The sequence below is a fragment of the Rhinolophus sinicus genome, linkage group LG09 (assembly GCF_036562045.2).
Source record: "Rhinolophus sinicus isolate RSC01 linkage group LG09, ASM3656204v1, whole genome shotgun sequence".
Lineage (NCBI taxonomy): Eukaryota > Metazoa > Chordata > Mammalia > Chiroptera > Rhinolophidae > Rhinolophus > Rhinolophus sinicus.
The window spans coordinates 52,015,538-52,036,858 of record NC_133758.1 but is presented as its reverse complement, the minus strand read 5'-3'; the positions used below and the strand labels follow the sequence as shown (position 1 = coordinate 52,036,858).

General features: G+C 41.7%; 1 protein-coding gene across 1 annotated transcript in view; it reads right to left on the bottom strand.

The window, feature by feature from the left end:
* The window catches only part of APCDD1 (APC down-regulated 1), a 33,368-nt gene extending 21,339 nt beyond the window's left edge, over positions 1-12,029 (bottom strand). The window contains exon 1 of the mRNA XM_019712605.2: positions 11,898-12,029. Within this exon, the coding sequence (XP_019568164.1) occupies positions 11,898-11,955 (58 nt within the window). The 5' untranslated portion in view covers positions 11,956-12,029. The remainder of the gene's footprint in view (positions 1-11,897) is intronic.
* Positions 12,030-21,321: the final 9,292 nt, after the last annotated feature.

Here is a 21,321-nt window from a genome sequence, read left to right as displayed (position 1 = left end):
AAAAATCTACTGGAGAAACTCAGACCCATAGATTGATAACATACACGTACAGACATTTGTAAAACATACAGATATTTTCCATGATTCCGAGGGTTGACCTACATAATCTTCTATCGAAAGCACTGAGAAGACAAATCTCCACATGGGAACTCTCAAGGTTTTCCTCTGAGTAGAATGCTACCCTGGGATGGAACAACAGACTCAGACTGTTCTTGCAGATATTAAACAAAGTGAAAGGCAACGAGGCAAAGACACCTATTGGTATGATTCAACTAAATGAAAATTGTGAAATGCAACTGTAAAATAACGTGATGCTATCCTGTTCAAATTAAATGCAACCTCACCACCAACCAATCCTGTTTGGCCAAACCAAGTAATTCAGACCTGAGCTAGAATGAGAGAAACACTAAAACTCAGAAATCTATGCCTAATGGTGTTGATACTAGTGCTTGTGGCTATGAAGGGAGGACCTCCTTTCTTGTGGCCTCCTGTTTCCATCCAAGGGAAAGCATTCCCACTAGCGAGAACTCTTGGGTGGTCCTCCCTATCCCTCATTTAACCCTACCCTAGTGAAGTGGTGTGTGTGTGTGTGTGTGATGGAGGAGGAAACAAATGTGTTTTACTCGGTCATTTTCCTCTTTCTCTTTTCAAAATCAGCCTGTTTTCAAAGAACCGTGTTTTCCCAAAAATAAGACATAAGACCGGTCTTATATTATATTAAATAAGACTGGGTCTTACAGCAAAATAAGACCGGGTTTTATATTAATTTTTGCTCCAAAAGACGCATTAGAGCTGATTGTCCGGCTAGGTCTTATTTTCGGGGAAACAAGGTACACGCATTTTGATCAGCAACCCGCCTTGTAGTGAGGCCCCCTCTTTCAGTTGTTGGGCTGTGGCACTGTGCCAGGTGGAAAGTCTGAAAAATCCAGGGATCAACTATTAGCAATCCTACCATGGACATCCTTCTCTACTGTGTCTCCTGATCGAATGTTTATCATGATTCTAATGTTTTAATCCCCATTTGTCTGACACCTGTGTTCATTTTTCAGTTAGCTTTGAACTAGAATAGGGAGAGGGGGACTAGTCACTGTACCTCCACCAACCCCGATAGTTTTAATTATCTTGATGATAGGAAGCATTTCCTGAACTCCCTGTTGGGCATTCAAGGAATGAAACATAGTACAACTTGCTCTCTAGTGATCAGTTATGATGTAGCTAACTTAAAATAGATTTTAATTCAAGTCATGAGGCATTGAGAGTTGGGAAAGATGTTACTTTAAATATGACATAAGCAGTCAGTAAAGACACCATCATCTCACTATCAATCAAGCTATGTTCTAAAACTTGATTTGTAAACCCCTTTACATTCAGTAAAAAAACTTTTTTTTTCCTGTAAAGATAAAAAGCCTGGAGGGTAGTGGACATGGGTGAAATCTCTAGAGCTAGGCTGCTTGAATTTGAAACTGGATCTGCCACTTAAAGGATTTCATCGAATCCGAGATTTCAATGATTGTTAAGATGAATCATTATTTTATTACCAGTGGCAAAAACACTTGCATTTGAACAATGACACAATGCTTTAACAACAGTCCTGAGATACCTATGAATCATGCACAGCAGCTTCTGGTGACTTCCTTATTTCTTTTATCTATTCAGAGATGTGGCAATGTCTTCTGCCTTTAGTTGCATTTTTTTCACATGTGACAAGTAATCCCTTTACTCTGCATGTATCTCAGTAACAAAACACAAACACAGTCTCATCTTTTTGTACGTATCTTTCTTTCCAAGCAATTGCTTTCCAAGCAATTTCTCTGTGAGAAAATATGGAATTGTAGTTATTCCTCCAGTGATCAATATTTGCTCCACTAATGTCAAACGACATTCCATTACTGTCAAGAGGCCTGTCTGATTTTCAGTCATTTTTCTTCTGTGCTGAGAGTGTGCTTTGTAAGAGTTATGGAGAAAAAAGCAAGCACACTTGGCTCAAATGTTTACTGTTTTAAAAGCCAGCCTATTTGCAACTAAATTCAAGATACACAGTACCAAGGATGCACACAAATGAAGTGAGTGATGTAAGGACAATATGAGCAGCTGTGTCCAGGTTGACATGGGCAAAGACAGTGTCACCTCCTCATAAGTGCTGCCTGCAGGCTGACAGGGATTAGAACCCACGTCAGCCATAAGATGCACACCCACTGCAAAGGTCTTAAAATATGAAAAATGCATGTACCTCACCATCAATGAAACACACTATTAGCATTGTGACCTTCAGTTACTTAACCTCTCCAAGCTTCAGTCTACTCCTCTGTAAACAGGGAATATCATCATTACTCATCCCTTAAGGTTGATCTTAGAATTAACTGTTTTCTTTAATATAGGACCTGGCACATAGTTCTTATTAAATGTTAGCTGGGGTTATTTTAATTAATGATTAGGCTCTTAGATGGCCCTCAAAAAGTCCTTCATAACTAATAATACAGTTAAAACAATGGCACTTTACCTAGAGCCAGGCTCACTCTGAACTCTGAGAAGGACAGAATCCTCAGAGTAAACACACAGGGCTCCAGGCAGTTAGCTAGAGTCTCTGATGTAGAAGAGGGTGGGACCCAAAGCGCCAGGCTCTGTAGTTGTTGGTAAGTTCCACACAGTTTAACAGATACCTATTCACTATTACTTTGTATATTTTGGAGGCCTGAAGCATAAAGGAGAATAAAGGTAAGTTTTTCTGACCTTGAGGGTCTTAAGGTCTCACTGGCATGGATGTCAGAGAACAAGGTAAGAGATGATGAAGGAGGCTCCGAGAAGAAAGTGGGGAGTTCAAAGGCAGAGGAAGAGAGGGTGAGGTCAGGATTTGCATGGGTCATTCATAAGGCTAGAGTCACACAGAAAGGGAGCCTACAATTATGCTTTTTAACCAAGGATGGAAGAAATAAAATCCAAGAGTGACCAATATACAATCATTAGAAAGGCAAAAGAATAAATCAGTCAGGGTTTCCAGGGTCAAATCTCCATTTCACTATCACTCTTACAGGACAATAAGCAAAGCTCATGAATGTGGCAAGGCCATCAGGGCAGAAAAGTGCCAGAGTGAGCAGTCAGATGGTGAAGAAATCTACAGTTAGCAGTCCCCGCAGGACACAGTGATTTCAGGTTCACACTCTAGGGTGATATTGTATTTTTAGGGTGGAAAAAAGTGGGGTTGGTATTCTTCCCTTTTTATATTTTCCCTTTGAAGTACCCACCACCTTGATTATTCTTAGGGAACAAAATTAAATGGGTCAAGTGAAAGCAGGAGTTGCTATAAGGTAGAAGAAACTGTCTTTTAGGTCTGAAGTCTCCAATAATTACTTGGCTCATCTGGTGTGGAAAATGTGGACAGCCTTTTTGTGAGTGCTACTTGTTTAAACAACTGGGAATTAAAAGGTTATCTGAAGCACCAAGTTCAGCTGCAAGAGAGGCCAAGGGTAAGAGCTACATCTTTATACCCTAAGACTTCCTTCTCAGTATCAGCCCTGGTGTGCCCTCCAGAGAGACCAGCCTTCACCTTCTGGTCAACCCTGAGAACCGTGTTCATTGCATGAGGCTGGAATATGTCAACTACAATGTGGAACTGAAATTAGCAACTCACGCATTCCTTCTAACAGTCAGGAAGGCTCGAAAGGGCCAGGCACTGTTCCAGGCATTGAAAGCTACTAACATTACGCTCCAAGGTAGTCTCAGTTGGACAAGAAACCAGGTCCCAGATGGGCTTGTAGAGGGACTCATAGGGACAGAGGGAGCAGGCTCTGAATACATCCTTGTGGGGATTCATGGAGGGGCGGCTAGGCCTTGAGGACTGAACAGAAGTGGTCTAGGTAGAGTATACAGCATATTCAAACAAGGAGGCAGAGAGATTTGTGTAGAAGGAACTGGAGAAGGCTCAGGGAGGGGAGATCACAGGATGTCCCAGGACAGAGAAGCAGCAAAAGAGGGGCAAGGCCATAATCAAGATGCCATATGTGTCATCTTATGAGTGTGGATTTAACTGGAGAGGTGAAGGGGAACCGCCAAAAGATTTTAACCAATGTAATGGCATGTTATGAATTTAATTTGAAAAGATCATTTTTCCCTTTTTTGTAGGGGTGGGAAGCAGAATCATGAAGCTTCTACAATAGCTCAGTGTATCATTTTTGACTGAATAAATGAGAAAGAGAAGGGAACTACTTTCAACAAATAGAACTAAATATTTTATATGGTCTTGGAGAGGTACCGTGTTTCCCCGAAAATAAGACCTACTCGGAAAATAAGCCCTAGCATGATTTTTCAGGATGACATCCCCTGACCATAAGCCCTAATGTGTCTTTTAGAGCAAAAATTAATATAAGACCCGGTCTTATTTTCGGGGAAACACGATACTGATTATTTTTTGCATGTTGTGGGGAGAAGTATTACCAAGAAGTTATGTTAAAAGAAAGGAAATAGGGAGGGAGGGAAAGAGGGAAGGAGGAAAGTAGGAACAAACTTCTACTAATTTGGCACTGCATCTGTAGAGAAAATTTTTCAAAACATTTATATGTCCTACTTTAATACACTTAAAATTGTGTAAATCAGTCATACTGGTACTTAGCAATGCAGTACTCAAGTATGTCAACTATGATAGTTCCTGTCTGAGTACCTATTATTTATAATAAATGTGCTTATTACATGTAACTTTTTAAAACCTCTACGTCATTGGATTATTTGCTTAATTGGACATGTTGGCTAATCACAATATTTGGTTGTTGAAAATTCTGCCATTGTATGTTGAATGAGCTGACATTATGATCTTTCTCTAATAAGTCAGGTTCTTAAAGTGGCTCAGGGTCTTTATTAAGAACATTAGTGTCCATTGGATGGTACTTTACAGAGGTACTGAAGTGAACAGGTAATAGCCCTGTGTAAGCCATGAGTTTCCCCCACCCCTTTATTTTTGTCGAATGATAAAGGGTGTGTGTGTGTGTGTGTGTGTGTGTGTGCGCGCGCGCGCATGCACACGCGCGCACACACACAAATAAGATCAACATTTTCATTAATTGAGGATTCTAGATATTTTGGTTAATTGAGAAAACTACTTAATTGGTTCCCGTTCATTAAGATTTTGCTGTAAATTAATCCAAGGGAAAGATGATCTCAAAGGATTAAACAACTATACATTAAGAAAGTAGTGAGTTTTCAGTCTTTAAGGTGGCTTTGGGTAAGTCATCTAATATGCGCCTTTTTCCCCTGTATAAAGTAAAAATCATAATAATGGTGATAACTAAAGTTTGTATAACACCTGACAATCCACTTTATGCACATTTATCTCATTTAGAAACGGCAGTTACTATACATGTATAGAAAGAAGTAGAGAACCACACTTTAATGTGAAGTATTATATAAACAGCCAGTCCATGAGACCAAATAAACTGGAAGTTTTCCACAGCACTGTTCCCAGTCCAGTGGAATTCTGAATAAGGACGTTATCAAAATGACTCCACTATAAAATGTCTCCAACATCAGGGGTCCATGGCCAGGGCCCAGATAGTTATTATGACAAATAATCATATGACAAGTGTGGGAGAAAAAATGTAGTCTGGAAGGAAACTGTTCACCTGTTAAAAACAAATTAATTCCTGAAGGCTACAGGGTACAATTTCATAGATTACCACTTCCAGAGAACTAAATGAGATCCTGGAGCTCTGGAGGATTTATTCACGTGCACACACAGGTGCACGTGTGTATATTTGTGTATGTGTATATGCATGAGTGATTTACTCCTAAGGAATAAATTACTCCACAACAGTAATCCTAAATGATGTAGAATGATCTTAATTACTACCATAATTGCAATAATTTACTGTTCAGAGAGTGAAAACTCCCAATGATATCAAATATAAAACCAGACTTCCTGAAATGAAAAGAAGCATAGGGTTGGTCATTTACACAGAGATTTACACCCTAAATACATGTGTGACCAGGTGACTGTTTACACCACTGAATTCGCCAGATAATGCATTCAGAATGCAGTCCTTAGCAGTTTTCAAAGGGGACAAATACAGTACTTCTAGTACAGTCACCCACAGCAAAGCTCATCCCTAAATCCATGGTGCCCTTAAAAAGCAAGCCAGTCTGTTGAGGAGACCAAACAGAAGGGTGAAGGGGATGGGACAGGGAGGAGGTGCAGTGACTGCTTTGCCTTTTGAAAGTCAATATTCCTTCATTCAAATAGTTGAGAGCCTACCATGTGTGAGGTTACCTCTTAGGCATGGACCATTGTTTATATATATGAAAAGTGAAAGGACAGTATATTCCATGTCCAAGTCCCTGATTTTTTAAATAACATTTTAAAAATCTGAATTACCTAGATATATTCTGCAGTTTTTCACCTGCCTATCTAGATTGAGAGTCAAAAGTGCCAAACCAGGTTACATGTAACAAAATGTAAAATTAGTCAGGAAGGAAACAATTTTCAAGCACACTTGGGACTGAACATTATCTTTGATTAGGTTAGTCTCTATATATGTACTTTAATGCTCCAAAAACAATTTTTAAAAAGGCTAAATAATGTCAAAATATTAACAATGGTTGTCTGTGTAGAGGGTTTTGAATGATTCTTCCTTGCTCATTTTGCATATTTCTGTACTTTATATAATGTGACATGTATTCCTTTGATAATCAGAGTGAGAAAGTATTCTCAAGTTAGAACTGGTGTGATACGTAAACTTGAAGCAGATAAAACGGGACTGATTAGATTAAATGCAGGTAATTACTTAGCCATGAAATTGCCCTGACCAATTAAATAAGCAGTCATTACTGTAAATGTGTGCTTTGAAGTGGAAACTGCTAGAAAAACTCTAACAGTTTCTCATGTTTTAGAATAAAAGCATACTGGATTTTACTACCATACCTGGGCTTACCAAGCTGTTGTTTTTATTTCCAGTTTTTGTTTTTTGAGATAAAACCAAGAGAGCTGTTTTTCCCAATCTTTAAATCTTCGTGTCTATAAGTATTTTTCCCTTTATGAGAAGTATAATGAATTCAAGATTTCAAATTCTTGGCTCCATTTGACTTTAGTTGAACATGAGGTAATTTTCTATGTCTTTTCTTCTGCTGCCTCGGTCCCCAGGCTAGACATTGGGGTTGAAGCACAGATCGCTAAATTTGCATGTTGGGTCTGTAGCTGACTACTGCTGCCACACCCATGCTCTTCAGCATAGTCCCGTGCATGTGTGGCGTGTGTGAACATAATTGTGTGCGTGTGTGGTGTGCTGCAAGTTAAGGAAGGAAAAATGCTACAGTCGACCACAGGGTGCCATCCTCGAAGCTCGGGGGCTCTGCAATAAGCTTTTCTTCTCCCCCCTAGGTACTCTTTAGTACTCTTCAGGAAAGGAGAATGATCCTCCTCACAACCCCTGTCCCCAGCAAGCAGTGGCACTTGGTATGCAGTAGGCTCCCATAAATGTACTTGTTGAATGAATAGTTAGCTGAATGAATGAAACTGGAAAACCCTTATAGAAAAGAATACCGTTAATATTTTGGAATGATACCATATCCTTTCTCTAACCTAGATACTTATCATGTGACTTTCAGAAGAATTGTATTACCCAGTTGGACAGAACTAAATGAATTGTACACATAAAATCTTGACACAGTAAGAAGTCACACTTGGATGATGATGGCAGGTTTTTATTGAAGTTTTCTCTGTAATCACATCAACTCTATATGCAGTCTATGGAAGACATGTCCTACTATGTAAGGTTTCAGAAGATGTATACAATCAATAACCTATCTTTATATTTCTAGTCTTAAACTTTTTATGCTTTACTTTAATTGATGACATGAAGTTGTTGTAAGTCTGTTCCTAAACAGTATATTATTACACAGTCATATCATCCACTTACGTTTAGTTCTTTTCTCATTTTGTGAGAAAAAAAATGAACGTGGCGATTATAGATCGGCTTAGCCATATGTTCGAAGCAAGTCAATTTATTTCACAAAATAGTATTTAACATCTGTCTAAGACCCTTGTCCCATTGTGTACAAATGAGTCATATTCCTTTTTTCACATTTCATTTTTTGACTAAGTGGGAAAAGGTGCAGGAAAGACAATGTTACCTTGGTTACAAAAACTGTCTTCAGTAAAACGGTATTTAAACATTCTTTTTTTACCCTATTTAAATGTTTCCTCGAGTTGTATTGGTTAAGCTATCATTTGGTAAGCTACAGTTTTTAAACGTTTTGAAAGAATATGCTTGAATGAAAGGAAATAGCTCAAAAGTGGCTTCCTCTTTCAGAAAAGTAAAGGAATTCTACAGTAGTTAACAGCATTGGAGAATGAGACCATCTCTCCCAACATCAGCTTCAAAACATAAAATCAAACGTTTCCATTAGCAAAGAGAATTAGCACTTTGCTGTGCATTAAAGCACCACTTATTCTGGAATACCTCATGCTAATCTGTGTTTTTGGAGCTGAATGATTTTTGTGGCTTTTCATCTAAGCAAAGAAAACAGTGATAATGGACAGCTTCCAGCTGCATACCTTCATGACATTCAATAGGTTTTATTTGGATTAAGAAATGCAATTGTTTTCAGAAGTTGAGGGAGAGGAAAGTAACACTGACATGTATACTTTTATGCCAACGACTTTTGAACTTGAGTCTTATACTACATTTACAGTTTTAAAAAACAGCAAAAGTAAACAACGGACTTGAGTCTTGCCAGAGCTTAATTTGCTTACCAAGAGGATCTAAAGGTGATTTATAACTTGCAATGAGTTGAAATAAAAGTAATCAAAAAACTAATAAAGATTGGATGCCAAACATAATAGCATCCTCACACAGAATCTTCATGAAGGTCTTGTGCAATTTTTAATCGTATTCATGTGACTTATTAGTGTAACAAATAATCTATAAATGATGTCTGAAACTAGATCTGTTAATGTTTGTCACAACTATATTTATAATCACAGAAAATATGTTTTTACCTACTAATTGCCACCACAAATAGGCAAATGGTGTCCTATGGTTAACAAAATAAAATGCTTATTTATCAGGAAAATATCATTAAGCCATTCTAAGGAGGTATCAGGTAATTTCCCTTAGACTTATAAAGTCTATTAAAATATATGATCATGTGCCATCTGTTACTACAGAATTTTTAAACGCTTTCAAAACCCCTGACTATATACCTAGTACGACACAGCCATTCTCTTGGATTAGGTTGATTAAAGCTATGTTCTATTAAAACTACATCAATCAAGTAAATATCAGGCAGAAAAGGGGGAACTGGGGAATACCCAATTCTTTCCTGGTGTTTTACATTATCCTAATGAATTATGACAAGGTTTTCTTAAATCCCAAGGATTTATATATATTTATATATATTCCCTGTTTATTTCCTTCACTAGGGTCCAACACTCCATGCAGGATCTAAGTAGATCTTTGGGGGACTTCAGGGTTAATGACTTTGCCATTGTAGATTCACTTTGAAATTGGATAACTTTTTTAAATGAAATTTATTGGGGTGACATTGGTTACTAAAATTACATAGGTTTCAAGTATACATTTCTATAATACATAATCTGTATATTGACATTGTGTGTTCACCACCCAAAGTCAAATCTGTCACCATATACTGGATCCCCTCTACCCTCTTCTACATGCCCCCCACCCCCTTCCACTCTGGTAAGCACTAAACTGTTGTTTGTATCTACGAGATGTTTGTTTGTTTGTTTGGATCTTGAGATTATCATGCTAAGCAAAATAAGTCAGACAGCAAAAGTCCAGAACCACATGATTTCACTCATATGTGGGATATAAAACTGAAAGCAACAAACAAACAAGACAAATGAAATTGGATAACTTTTTGTAGGGTTATCCATGCCATCCAATTTAACTTTGCAAACTTTTTTTTTAATCTTTTATCCTTTGCCATACACACACGTGCACACAGTGTGTGCCATGCACACACAAGCACAGGGTCTGGCCCCACCTTCCTTCTATTTACAGTGCAGATGGTCCCCTCCTTACTCTCTCCCTCCAGACTGTTCTCCTCCCAGCACAGCTGGATCTGAGTAATCCCTGATCCCAAGGAGTTTAGGTCAACTCAGATTCAAATTTGGAGATTTGGGGTTATACAGAACCTCACTAAGGATATATTTGGACTCTTGTTACCTGCCAGCTATTAAAATCCCAGCTAATACCAGTGGGGTATGAAGTATAATTACAACACCCACCCCTCAGAGGAAGAAAATTCTCAGTACAAACTGGCCCAGGCTGCATCTCTGAGGATCGTTTTTTTCAGTCCAAAAGTCAATGGTTTCGTCCAAAAAAAAAAAAATGTGTTTGCCAAATGTCAAGTAATTTTTCATTTTGAAGTGACTTGATCATACTATCTTTTCTCTTCAGAGATATTACAACAGATTTTTTTTTTTAAGGGGACAATTTTCTCTGTTTCATCTCTCTTGCCCTCTTTTTTTCTGGTGTGTGTGGCAGCTGCTGTTTGATCTGTTCATTGGCTCTGATTTGTTTCATGTTTCAGCCAAAGATTAAAACTGCTCTGTAATTCTAAGCAGATGGGTCTAGGAGTGCAACCCTATAATTATACCTTCTCTCTTTGGCCCTTGAATTTCAAGCCTTCCATCCTGATGTTTAAAGTCTGGGATCACTGGAGTTCAGAGCACACCTTGGCAATCAGGCAGGTCTGGCCCAGCCCAACATGTTTGCAAGGCCTATGGGGCTATGCTGCCTGAGCCCCCTGCCCCAAGCAGGACTACAAAGAAAACAGCCATGTACAGCTCGAAGGTTAACCTTCCTAGATCTTCTGGGGAGGTCACAGCCTGATTTCCAGTGCAGGCTACAATGCATTCTGAAACTCCATCCAGACGCAGGTCCTGTTCAGAACTTAAAGGGTCCTTGAGGATGCTGATCTGATCTGCAGAGATTTGGGGTGGCTGTGGTGGGTACTGAGGAAGGAGAGTCAAGCTCCTGGTGGAGACACTGCTGAAACCTCAGGTGTCCACGTTAGGGAAAGTGCGCTCAGGCCATCTGAAACTGCACAATGCATGCTGCCAGTCTGTCCTGATGCTGGACACCAGTCTACCATAAAGTGTGCCTTAGTGACCCCCCGGCAATTCCGTCTTATTTTTCTCAGTGCAATTCCTGGAACTTAGCACTGATGTTCTCTGGGTAAGGGTTTACTAGAGCTCCTGAGAAAAATGTGGCACATGAAGCACAGAAACAAAATGATCAAGAGCGAGCATGAGAGAAATAAGGTCAAGTTCCAGAGAACTTACAAGACTGGTTTTAATTATTACACCTTGGCTGTCACAAGTCCCCTGCTCCTTGAAATTGCATCCAATCTACTTGGGAGAGAACCCCATCACTAACCACCCTTTCAACCAACTCTAGTCCAAGGAAGGGAACACAGAAACACCCGCAAGCTGTTTTTCCGCTTAAATGACCATAGTTTTTCTTCACAGTCCCGTAAAAGCTTGGACCACATCAAGAGCCCTTCCTGAGCTCTGACACTTTGGAAACAGGATCGCAAAGCCTGCAATTTCCTGACAGTCTACGGTTTAAAAATCAACACTGGATAATACTTTTCCCTAGGGCCTGAGGCAATTGATTCAGGAGATAAAAACGTGTCTCTGTGCGAGAGCTCTGCACCCTTCCAGAAAGAAAACTCTAGCCGCCAAAGGGCTCTGGGAGCCGCCAGGGGAGAGGGGCTCAGCGCCTAGGAAACGCCGAGTCCCTCTCCAGGGGTGAGCGAGAGGAAGCATGGGCTCTACTAGGCTGGCGCAGAGACAGGGAGCTGCCCGAAGGAGACTGGCTCCGCGGAGAGGTTTCTGCTGGCCTCGGGGTTTCCAGCACCCTCCTCCACCCCTCCCCCTCGGAACTCACCGTGAAGCAGGAGGGCCAGGAACAGGTATGTAAGCTGGAGGCGGTACAGACAGGACATCTCCAGTCCTCCTCCGGGACCTCCCGTGCGCCCCGAACCGCTCGAGCCGCTCGCCGTCCTGGGCCCTTGCTCCGGGGAACAGCCGCGGCGCCGCGCGCACTCTACCCTCCCGCCTCCGGCCCGGGACAACGCGACGAGGCGGCAGCGCCGAGCGGGGCGAGCACTCCCGCGCAGAGACACCGGGGCGACTCCGCTTCTCGGCCCCAGCCCGCGTGCGGCCGGGCCAAGCCCGCGATCAGGCGGCCGCAGCGCGGGGCCCCATACCCGGGGAACGCAGCGCGGGGGCTGCGGGGCGCGCTTCCTCGGAGCCGGTGGGCACCGCGTGCCCGACCCGGGCGTATCCGCGCTCCAGTCCTTTCTGCGCCGGACCCCGCCGCGTCCCGCCCGGGCCGCCACCGCCTAGCGCGCCGCTCCGAGCTGTAGTGGCCGCCACCGCCGCCGCAGCTGCAGCGTCTCTTCATATTTCCCGAGCGCCGCCGGCGGGGCGGCCGGGCCGCGGGGCGGAGGAGGGGCCGGGGGAGGGGTCGGAGAGGCGACGGGGGAGGCGACGCCGCGCCACCGCCCCCCCCCTCACCCCACCCCGGGCCGCCTTGGGGGATGGAGGCGCGGAGACTTGAAAGGGCGCGTCCGGCAACGCCTCTCCCTCCTCCCGCCTCCCACTCCAACCTCCTCCCCTCCTCCCCACTTCCTCCTCTCTCTTCTCCCCTCGCCTCCCACTCCTTTCTCCCACCCCTCACGTACCCCTATACCTCCCTTCCTTACCCTCATCATTCCCAACCCCCACTCCTCCCGCAAGTGCCCCATCTCCTCTTCCCGGGCTCTGCGCACCCCTTTCCCTCCTCCTCAGTTGCCTACTCCGTGGGAGCTTCCTCCTGCAAGGGGCTTAGAGCCCTAGGCACCGCCGGCAAGGAAAGAAAATGTGCCCTTCACCTCCCTGCCTACACCGCGGGCATCTCGGGACCCTTTTTCTTCCCTCCACAGGAGAGAGAGAGAGAGAGAGAGAGAGAGGTTTCGGAAAATTGCTCAGGTTGTGGGGATGCTGCAGTGCCCTGCTCCCTCAGGAGTGTATATCTTACCTGAGACTCTCCATCATAGGTCAGTACCTGGGCTCCCCTGCTGAGCACGGGAGCCTTGTCACAGGCCCCAACCTGTGAAGGGAATGGTGTAGGCAGCAGGAACCCTTTTTGTTTTTCCTCCCCCATCCGGAAGGCAAAGGACTTGTTGAAACACAGGAGAAATCTCAGAGAAACCCTCCCTGTGAGTCCCGAAGAAAATGCACCCAGACCCCTTCTGTGATTCCTCCTCTCTTTCAGGCCAGGTCTTGATTTTTATTTACATTTTTGGGTCTATAGAGGGTATATTCAATTTTACACTGGCTTTTAAGACCCAAAGGCAGGAACAATTTTCACTCTATTCTCTAGGGCACTGGTAGGTACAAGCTGCTTTCTGTGTCTAGAAGTCTCTCCTCTGCAAAGATTCTCCAGGGGCCATTCTCTGGCTCCCAGGAGGAGGTTTATCCAATCTCTTACACTGAATGTCACCTCCTCAAACTGGGCTAAGGAGCAGCTAGATGACTAGATGGAATCAAGAGAACATTTCTTGACTCAACTCTGCTGGTGTTTTTCACAAATAAAAAAGAATGCCTGACTTCCCAAGAGAGTCTTCTGCCCCTTTGAACAATGTAATAATTAAACTCCTTATACCTTTAAAACTAGTCATAGACTTTTAAAACTAGTCATGCCTTAGCATTGGTGTGAAACTTAGTAAAATAGATGAGAATATATTAGACAGTTTCCACTTTTCCTTTTTTTTTCCCCTGAGAAAGCCACGGGTCTTTTGATGTGATGGAGCTGATACTGTTTGATGTGCTTTAATTTTTATTACCATCATTATCATGTTTCCATCTTTAATATGGGGGATCATAACAGGTACCACCTGCCTCGCTCACAAGGATGTTGTGAGGATTAAAGTGCCAGTGTTTGCAAATCTGGAAGATGAAAGACTCCCTGCATGTGAAAAAAGGGAAGATTGTCATAATAATGCCTGTGAGCAGGAGCATTATTCTGAGTTGGGCTTGTTCTGCAAGCATCTCTCTGGGCCAGCTTTGTTCCTGACAGCTTGATTGTCCCTCTTGCTTATCCTGTTACTAGGTTTGGGTAGCAGATTATGATTTTGGGGATTTGAATGTTGCCCAAGGGTCAATAGGGGTTAAAGGAGGAACTTGTTTTTCTCACAAATGTTGGGCAGTTGGAAATGATGTAAACAGCATATTTGGCTGCTTAAAAGTGGAACATTAGCCTTGTCATCAAGCACACGTACTAGGCAGTGTCTAGATTTTCTAGGACTTTTAGTCTATCAGAATATTTGAAATAATCAAACAACATAAGAGAGTTTTAGGGATGGTGTATTTATGTATAAACAACTTGGTTGATAGTAATTTAAACGTTAATGTGATTCATCACATGTTAGCAGAACAACTGGGTAATACATTTACTTAAATAATTATTTGATTCTGGTATTTTTTTAAAAAAAGAATAAAACCAGCAGACCAGCCATAATTTGTGTCATCTTGACAGTCAAGTTGATTCAACTTTTGTTTTCCCAACTTGTTTTACTGGTGTGGTATAAACATAGAGCCGGAATGATGTCATCAGTTTGAATTTGTTTTGCCAGTTTATTTTCCACAAGTAGTGTCACAGATTTAAATGTTCGACCCTCAACATAACATACTGCCAGAGTTGCTACTCCTAGAAATGGCCTCATGGACTTTTGCCTGTCTACAAGTTCTAGACTATAGCTATCGGGTTCACTTTCTACATTGTTTTACTTTTGCTCTTAGTGTACTCACTTCTGGGAGGAGAATAATGAAAAAAAACAAACAAACAAAAACGGTGTACATTTGTCTTAGAGTGATTATATGTAGTTATACGCTAAGAATAACAGAATTGGGAGGAGGGTATTTCCAGGAAGGTGGTTATGCGTTCCAACTGGGAATCTGGCCCCCTGAAACTAGCGTAAAGAAGGACCAAGCCTCAAGCAGGAGTGTGTGTAGCCAGGCTCTGGTTATAGCAGGAGAGTCCCTGGCCAGTGCAGCTGGACAGAAGTCTGTTAACATCAATAAGTATATTCCAATATTCAGAGCTACTCATAAATAACTTTTGTCATGTTGATGCGGAAGAAGAAACTCAAAGGGCTAAGTTCTCAGCTACACAGCACATCACAGGCACACTTGGAACTCCCATGATTGTTCAGTCACTAGCTCACGAGGCCTCTCACATGTTTACCAAGTGGTCTTTTCCCACGAGTACTCCTGGTCCTGAGAGCCTCTATAATTGGCTCAGTCTTGAGTCAGAACCAACCTTTGCTCTTCCACCGTAACTCTGAATCATGAGCAAATGTTCTGGGCTGTACTGCACTGGGCACAGAACTTGAGTGATCACCTTGGCTTGATTTTCTTAGGAAGGGTACCTTGATTTTCAGTGAACACAGAGTTGTAGTAGAGAGCTCAATTGCATGTTATCCTGGGAGGTTCAAGGACCAATGTCTTTTAAAACCTGTGCTACATTTTGGTTTCCTAATGCAGTCCTTGTGAAAACTGATTTAAAGGTGTGCTATTATGCAAGTCATTTGGAATTTCAGAGATTCCAGGTCTTTCAGTTCTTGAAGAAATGACAATTTTAAGAAGGGTCAGAGGAATTAAAACATTAATTCCAACTATGTGTATGTATTCCAACATTTTACTCTTCTGTGTCCTCAGAGGACGGCAGATGTCACCGGGAATAAATAGACTTTTGTAGTTGCTAGATGTCAGTGCTAAGTCTGTGACTCTGGGATAATTCCTCCAGATTGTAAACATCTGGAGGGCAGGAATGGTGCTTAGTCATCTCTATACCCCTTTCAGCAACTAAGGCAGTGTTTTCAGTGTTTTCCCATAGCAGGATTTCAATAAATGGTAAAGAAAGACTTTAAACTTAAAAAATCTCATAGAGCTTCCTCAGAGGCAGGGCTAATAAAATTATCCTGAGAAGTCTTTAGAAAGGAGCATACTCCTGAGTCATATTTTTAAGACACGTTAATTAGAACAGACTTATTTTGAAAACAAAATGTAGTTTAGATGTATCTGAGTGGCATAGTCTTCTGAGCTTAATAAATTAAAGGTTACATTCCATTTTAAATTCATAGCAGCTATCAGAGAAAATCGATAAAATGTTTGTGAGCTTAGCATTCATTTGTTAGTTCATTCATTCCTTCATTCATCCATCCAGCAGGTATTGACCAACTCCTGAATATCAGATGTATACATGCAGCCATCAGAAAATAAGGGTAGTTATATATGAGAGTGATACAACTTAACCAATCATTCACCCTTTGTCACAAATTTGTTTGGGCGGCTGATGAGAAGACTGAGGACCCTTACCACGTTATTGCAGAAGGCAATAAACATCTTAGAAACATTTTTGTCTGTATTTTCATGTGACTCTCATAATCTTGTAGTGCTGGTTTCCTTGTATGTCTAACTGCTTTATCTGCTAAACTGGATTACTTGGCTCTTTGAAGGCAGGAAGAAAATTGGGTATTGTGTTTGCATCCCCCCCTCTCCAGCCCCTTCACAAGTCCTTCCATAATGGGCATTTGTTGGACTGGTAGATGAGGCAGGATAAGATCAGACCATCAAGAAAGAGTCTTTATGAGGCCAACTCCACCCGAAGCCACCGCAGCACACAAGTACAGACGCAGGAAGACACAAAAACACTGGTATTCAATCCAAGCACGCTCTGGGTTGTTACAGCACACATAGCAACATTCAAACATGTTGACAAGTGAGAGGCAGTATGCCACACTTGTTAAGGAGCCAGACGCACCAGGCTCAAATCTCTCAGCTGGTGGACCTTGGGCAAGTTACCTAACAAAACTGTAAAATGGAGGGGGGCGGGAGGGGGTGTGGTTACAGCATATGCCTACAATTAGTCAAGTACTATGCAAGTATAACCTAAAAAGTAACTCACTGATGATAATGACTTTAGACTAGACCATACATTCTCGACAATGGTGAAATTGCCCCCAGTGAGGCAAAAATTGATTCTTGGTGGGGGGGAGGATGTGAAAAAAATTAGTTCTCACAATAGTTTGTGGCCCTCCAAAGGGCCACAGGATAGTGCTTAAACAGGCATAATGTATATCCACATTGCGTACAATTTAATGGGGGGGAGGATCCCTGCGGGGAAATAATAAAAACAAATCTGAAAACTGTACTAGAGGAATAAAATGTAACATTATTTCTATTATAATTAATTATATGTTAAACATTTATAATAACTTCAGTTCTTCAATTCATTGGATATGTTTTGGTTATACAAAGCCAAATGTATTTTACTTCAATGACCATCTGGAGTGGCAGTCTGCCATCTGATCACATCATCATAACATCACGTTCAATATTGTTTATCTTTGATTTAGATACGTCAGCTATTACTAGTCTCTCTTTACAGATGGGAAAATTAAGACCAAAGAGATTGAGTGGTTTGTCTAAAATCATAGGTTTCCTTCCTCCCAATTAGGTGCTTTAAGGTTGTAAAAAAAACAAAACAAAAAACCTTTTTCCTCTCAGAAATAGAAAATTGGTTTTGATGTATTTTGAGACTTTCAAACTAACGGGAATGCTGCATAGTTTATTTGGACATTTATTGCAGTTGGGATCTGAATGCTTGGTGCAACATTTCACTGTTTTACGTGTGAAATAGTGAAACAATTTAAGTTTTAGAACAGATTATTGCAATCCATAAAAATATATGGGCAGACCAGATAGTCACTAAAATGCTGCCCGCGGCTGTGTCTCTGAACTCAGTATAGGACTTGGCCAGCCTTCTCAGAATGTACACATTTGTGTTATTGTGTTTTAGGTTGTGCACATTCAGAGCGATGAACTGTGCAGATATGGCCATATGCAATCACATTTCATCTACCTGAAGGTTAGGTCTCTAAAGCAGAGCTGGGAGTAAAACAAAACAGTGCTCTGGGCCACCAGATCTGAGACCACGAAGTCCACAGTGATGTTTCATCTCCATGTTTTTGTTAACACTGTAATTCTCAAAAGACTTCCAAATACCTGGTGTCTTTTGATCTTTATGCAATTTTGTGAAACCAGAGGACAGCCAGGGAAAACCAATAAAACGTTTATGAGCTTAGCGTTCATTTGTTAGTTCCTTCATTCATCAATCCATCGTGTACTGACCAACTCCTGAATCTTAGATATATATGTGCAGCCATCTAAAAATAAGGATAGATATGTATGAGTGATTTGCATCTGATTTAGAGATGCAAACTCAAGGTTTGGAGAGGTTTACAATGTCTCCACTAAGATCTGCTCAAGACACATAACATTTCACAATTCTGCATCTCCAGGCACTAGCAATATGTACTTTATTCATATCAGGCCCTAACTTAGAATGTGTTTTATTTTCTTATACAGAAATGTGGTTTCTTTCCTGCCTCTATACTTAGGCAGATAGCAGGGATAGAAACTTTTATAAATAGACACAAACACTCAGAAAGTACCAGAGTTCAGTTGAAAATAAATTAGCTATATAAATCTAGGAAAACTTTACATGCATATAGTTTATTTTCTCACATTTTGTCTCTAAATTTTCTGTATGCTTTAGCCCAGTGCCTAAATTAGTAGCTATTCTTGGACTCTCAAGCGGAAGCCAAATATTTACCTGCAATGGGCCCACTGAGTCAAATGAAAAACAACAAATATGTTGTCCAAATTATGCTGAGAAAAAGGACGTAAGAAACTGGGTCAAGTACACCAACCAAGTTCATAGAACAAGAGGTCACCATGACAATAAGCTCACCCAGAACGAAAGGGCCAGTTTATTGAGGGCATAAGAGCCTAAGACTGACCAGTTGGCTGACCCTGTGTCAGTGGGGATGGCCACACAGCTGTGGGGCAGCATAGCACCACTGTGAGGATGGCTCACAATCACCATCATGTATGGTGTCTGTAGATGCTCCAGAGATGGAACAGATGGTCAGGCTGTACAGTTGGATTCTCGGCAATTATGCCAGACCTCACTTCTTTCATCTTGGAATTTGAGAAGTGTTGAGCAACTCCAAAGCAGTCAGAAGTGAAACAACTGACCATAACGTAGATGGGAGAAATGCCAAGCAGATATTTCTAAACTTGGGAAGGTGGAAACTATCTGTGATGGGTGGCAAACAGTGTTGGCTCACAGCCAGAGGGCTCAGAGCTACGAGGAGACCAAGGCCCCTTGAAGTCAGACTTTCCCAAAGTCATGTGAGCTGGGGACAAGGTCTGGAGCTGGGGCCAGACATCATGTTCCCCATCTCATTTTAGAACATCTTCCACTTCCACAGATTCATGTTTTCTCTCTTGTAATTATTAAAAACTTGGAAAGGAGCACCTTATGAGGTATTATGTTTGCTAAATTAATTGTATTTTGGATTTCCTTTTAAATGTATATCTGCATCACTAATTCTTTCCTTCATTGCATCAATTCTGCTTTGCTGCTTCTGGAGATATGTTAGGGTCTTCTGTACTGGCACCCAAGTATTTTCTACTTCACAACAAGCTCCTGGCTCATAATCATTATATAAGATTTTAGCCTTGTGAACTCAGCGATTGAACTTTATCTGTAGTACTCATGAGTTTTTGTGGGAGGCTCTGTCATAGTAGCTGTTTCCCTTGTGCCACCTTGTGCATGTTGGCCATTGTGGTTCTGTGACAGTGAGCCATGTGGAAAAGGACTCCTGAAGATTTCATTCCTGTTGCAAAGCAGGCCTGGGGAGAAACAGACAAAGGACAAAAATTAGGTGCTACATTTTGATATACATTCTGCCATACTTCCCCAGATCATCTGACCCATCTTTCCAGTATTTTAGTGCAGAATGAAATACAGAGACATTTTCCCTGCCATTGTATAGCTGGAAATGCTGAGGATGCAAAACTTAGCAACTCCCTAAGAACTTAGCATGTAGGGAGAGGGACAGCGGTTGGTTCCATTCTTCATGGAAGTGAGACTAAGGCATTCCCAGCCCACACTGAATTTAACATGGTGCTGTCTTGTCACCACCTCCCCTGATGGATGCCACTGTAGCAGACAGACCTCACGAGACACGAAACTTTTAGAGGTAGGAATGCTTGTTAGAAGACGGTCATTTGAAGAGGGCTGACACTGTATATTATAATGAATTGAGTAACTTAGGTTTAAAATCTAAACCCTGCGCAAAACTTTGCATAGAAGACCTCTCCTCTCCCCTCTCATGTACGCACGCACCAAGCTGCCATAGAGAAATGTTCTTCCCATGGAGTCCAAGCATTTGTGCAGGGCTGAGCCTGGGTGTGAAAGGTGGGTACTGGAGCAGAAAAGCCTAAAGCATTGTACAGACAGAAGTAGTTATTACAATGCCCACCAGGGGACAAGCCCACAGGTGCATTAGTTGAGCTCCAACACTTTTTATATCGTCACCTTGGATAATGAGTGGTGTTGATGTAGACTCTCCATCGCTGGCCAGGTTAACTAAAAGAGATAAGTTGATGGGTAAGCATGCATATGACCAGAGACTTCTGCACAAGCAATCACTGAAATCAGACTTTAGCAACATAATTTGAAAACAAATAGACACTGTCTCCAATAAGCCAAAAACAGGAAAATTCTAAGAACAAAAAAGAATAAGGAAAAATAACATTTCAGAGCAATCTTAGAATAAAGCTAACATATAGAAAGAGCCAACCGCAAAGAAAGGAAACAATTTAAAATCTTTCTTCTTTGTTCCACAAATATTTATTGAGAACCAAGTCTACTTTCTCCTCTTGCACATCCCTCGGATCTTAGTTTAGATGTCACTTCCTCCTGGAAGCCTTCCTGGGTCTCAGGCCTTGTGCCATCTATTGCCCCCAGGGCAGCCCTGACCACATGGAGTGCTGGCGACTCACTTTACTGGATGACTGTGTGAAGGCAGGGCCTCAAGTCAATATCCAGGACAGGGCAGGACACAATTATGCATGAAATAAATGTTTGCTGAATAATTGAAAGAATAAATGCTATGTTCCAGACATCTGACTAGGTGCTAGAAATAAAAATTGAATCCCTGACCTTAGTAGCTCACAGCCAGTGTGAGAAGTGTGTTGAAAATCATAACTTCTGGACACGTTCAGTTGATAACCTAAGACAGGGCAATATGAGACTGTAGGGTAAGTTGGGAGTCGATGAGAAGGTGAGTAAAAGTTTTATTTTCAACTTTGCTCCTCACAGTTCACGATCTCAGTTTCCCCATTTGGGAGAGGAGGACTTCTTTAGTCCCCTCCCTGCCCTCAGTCCTGCCCCAAGGGAGAAGCAGAAGAAT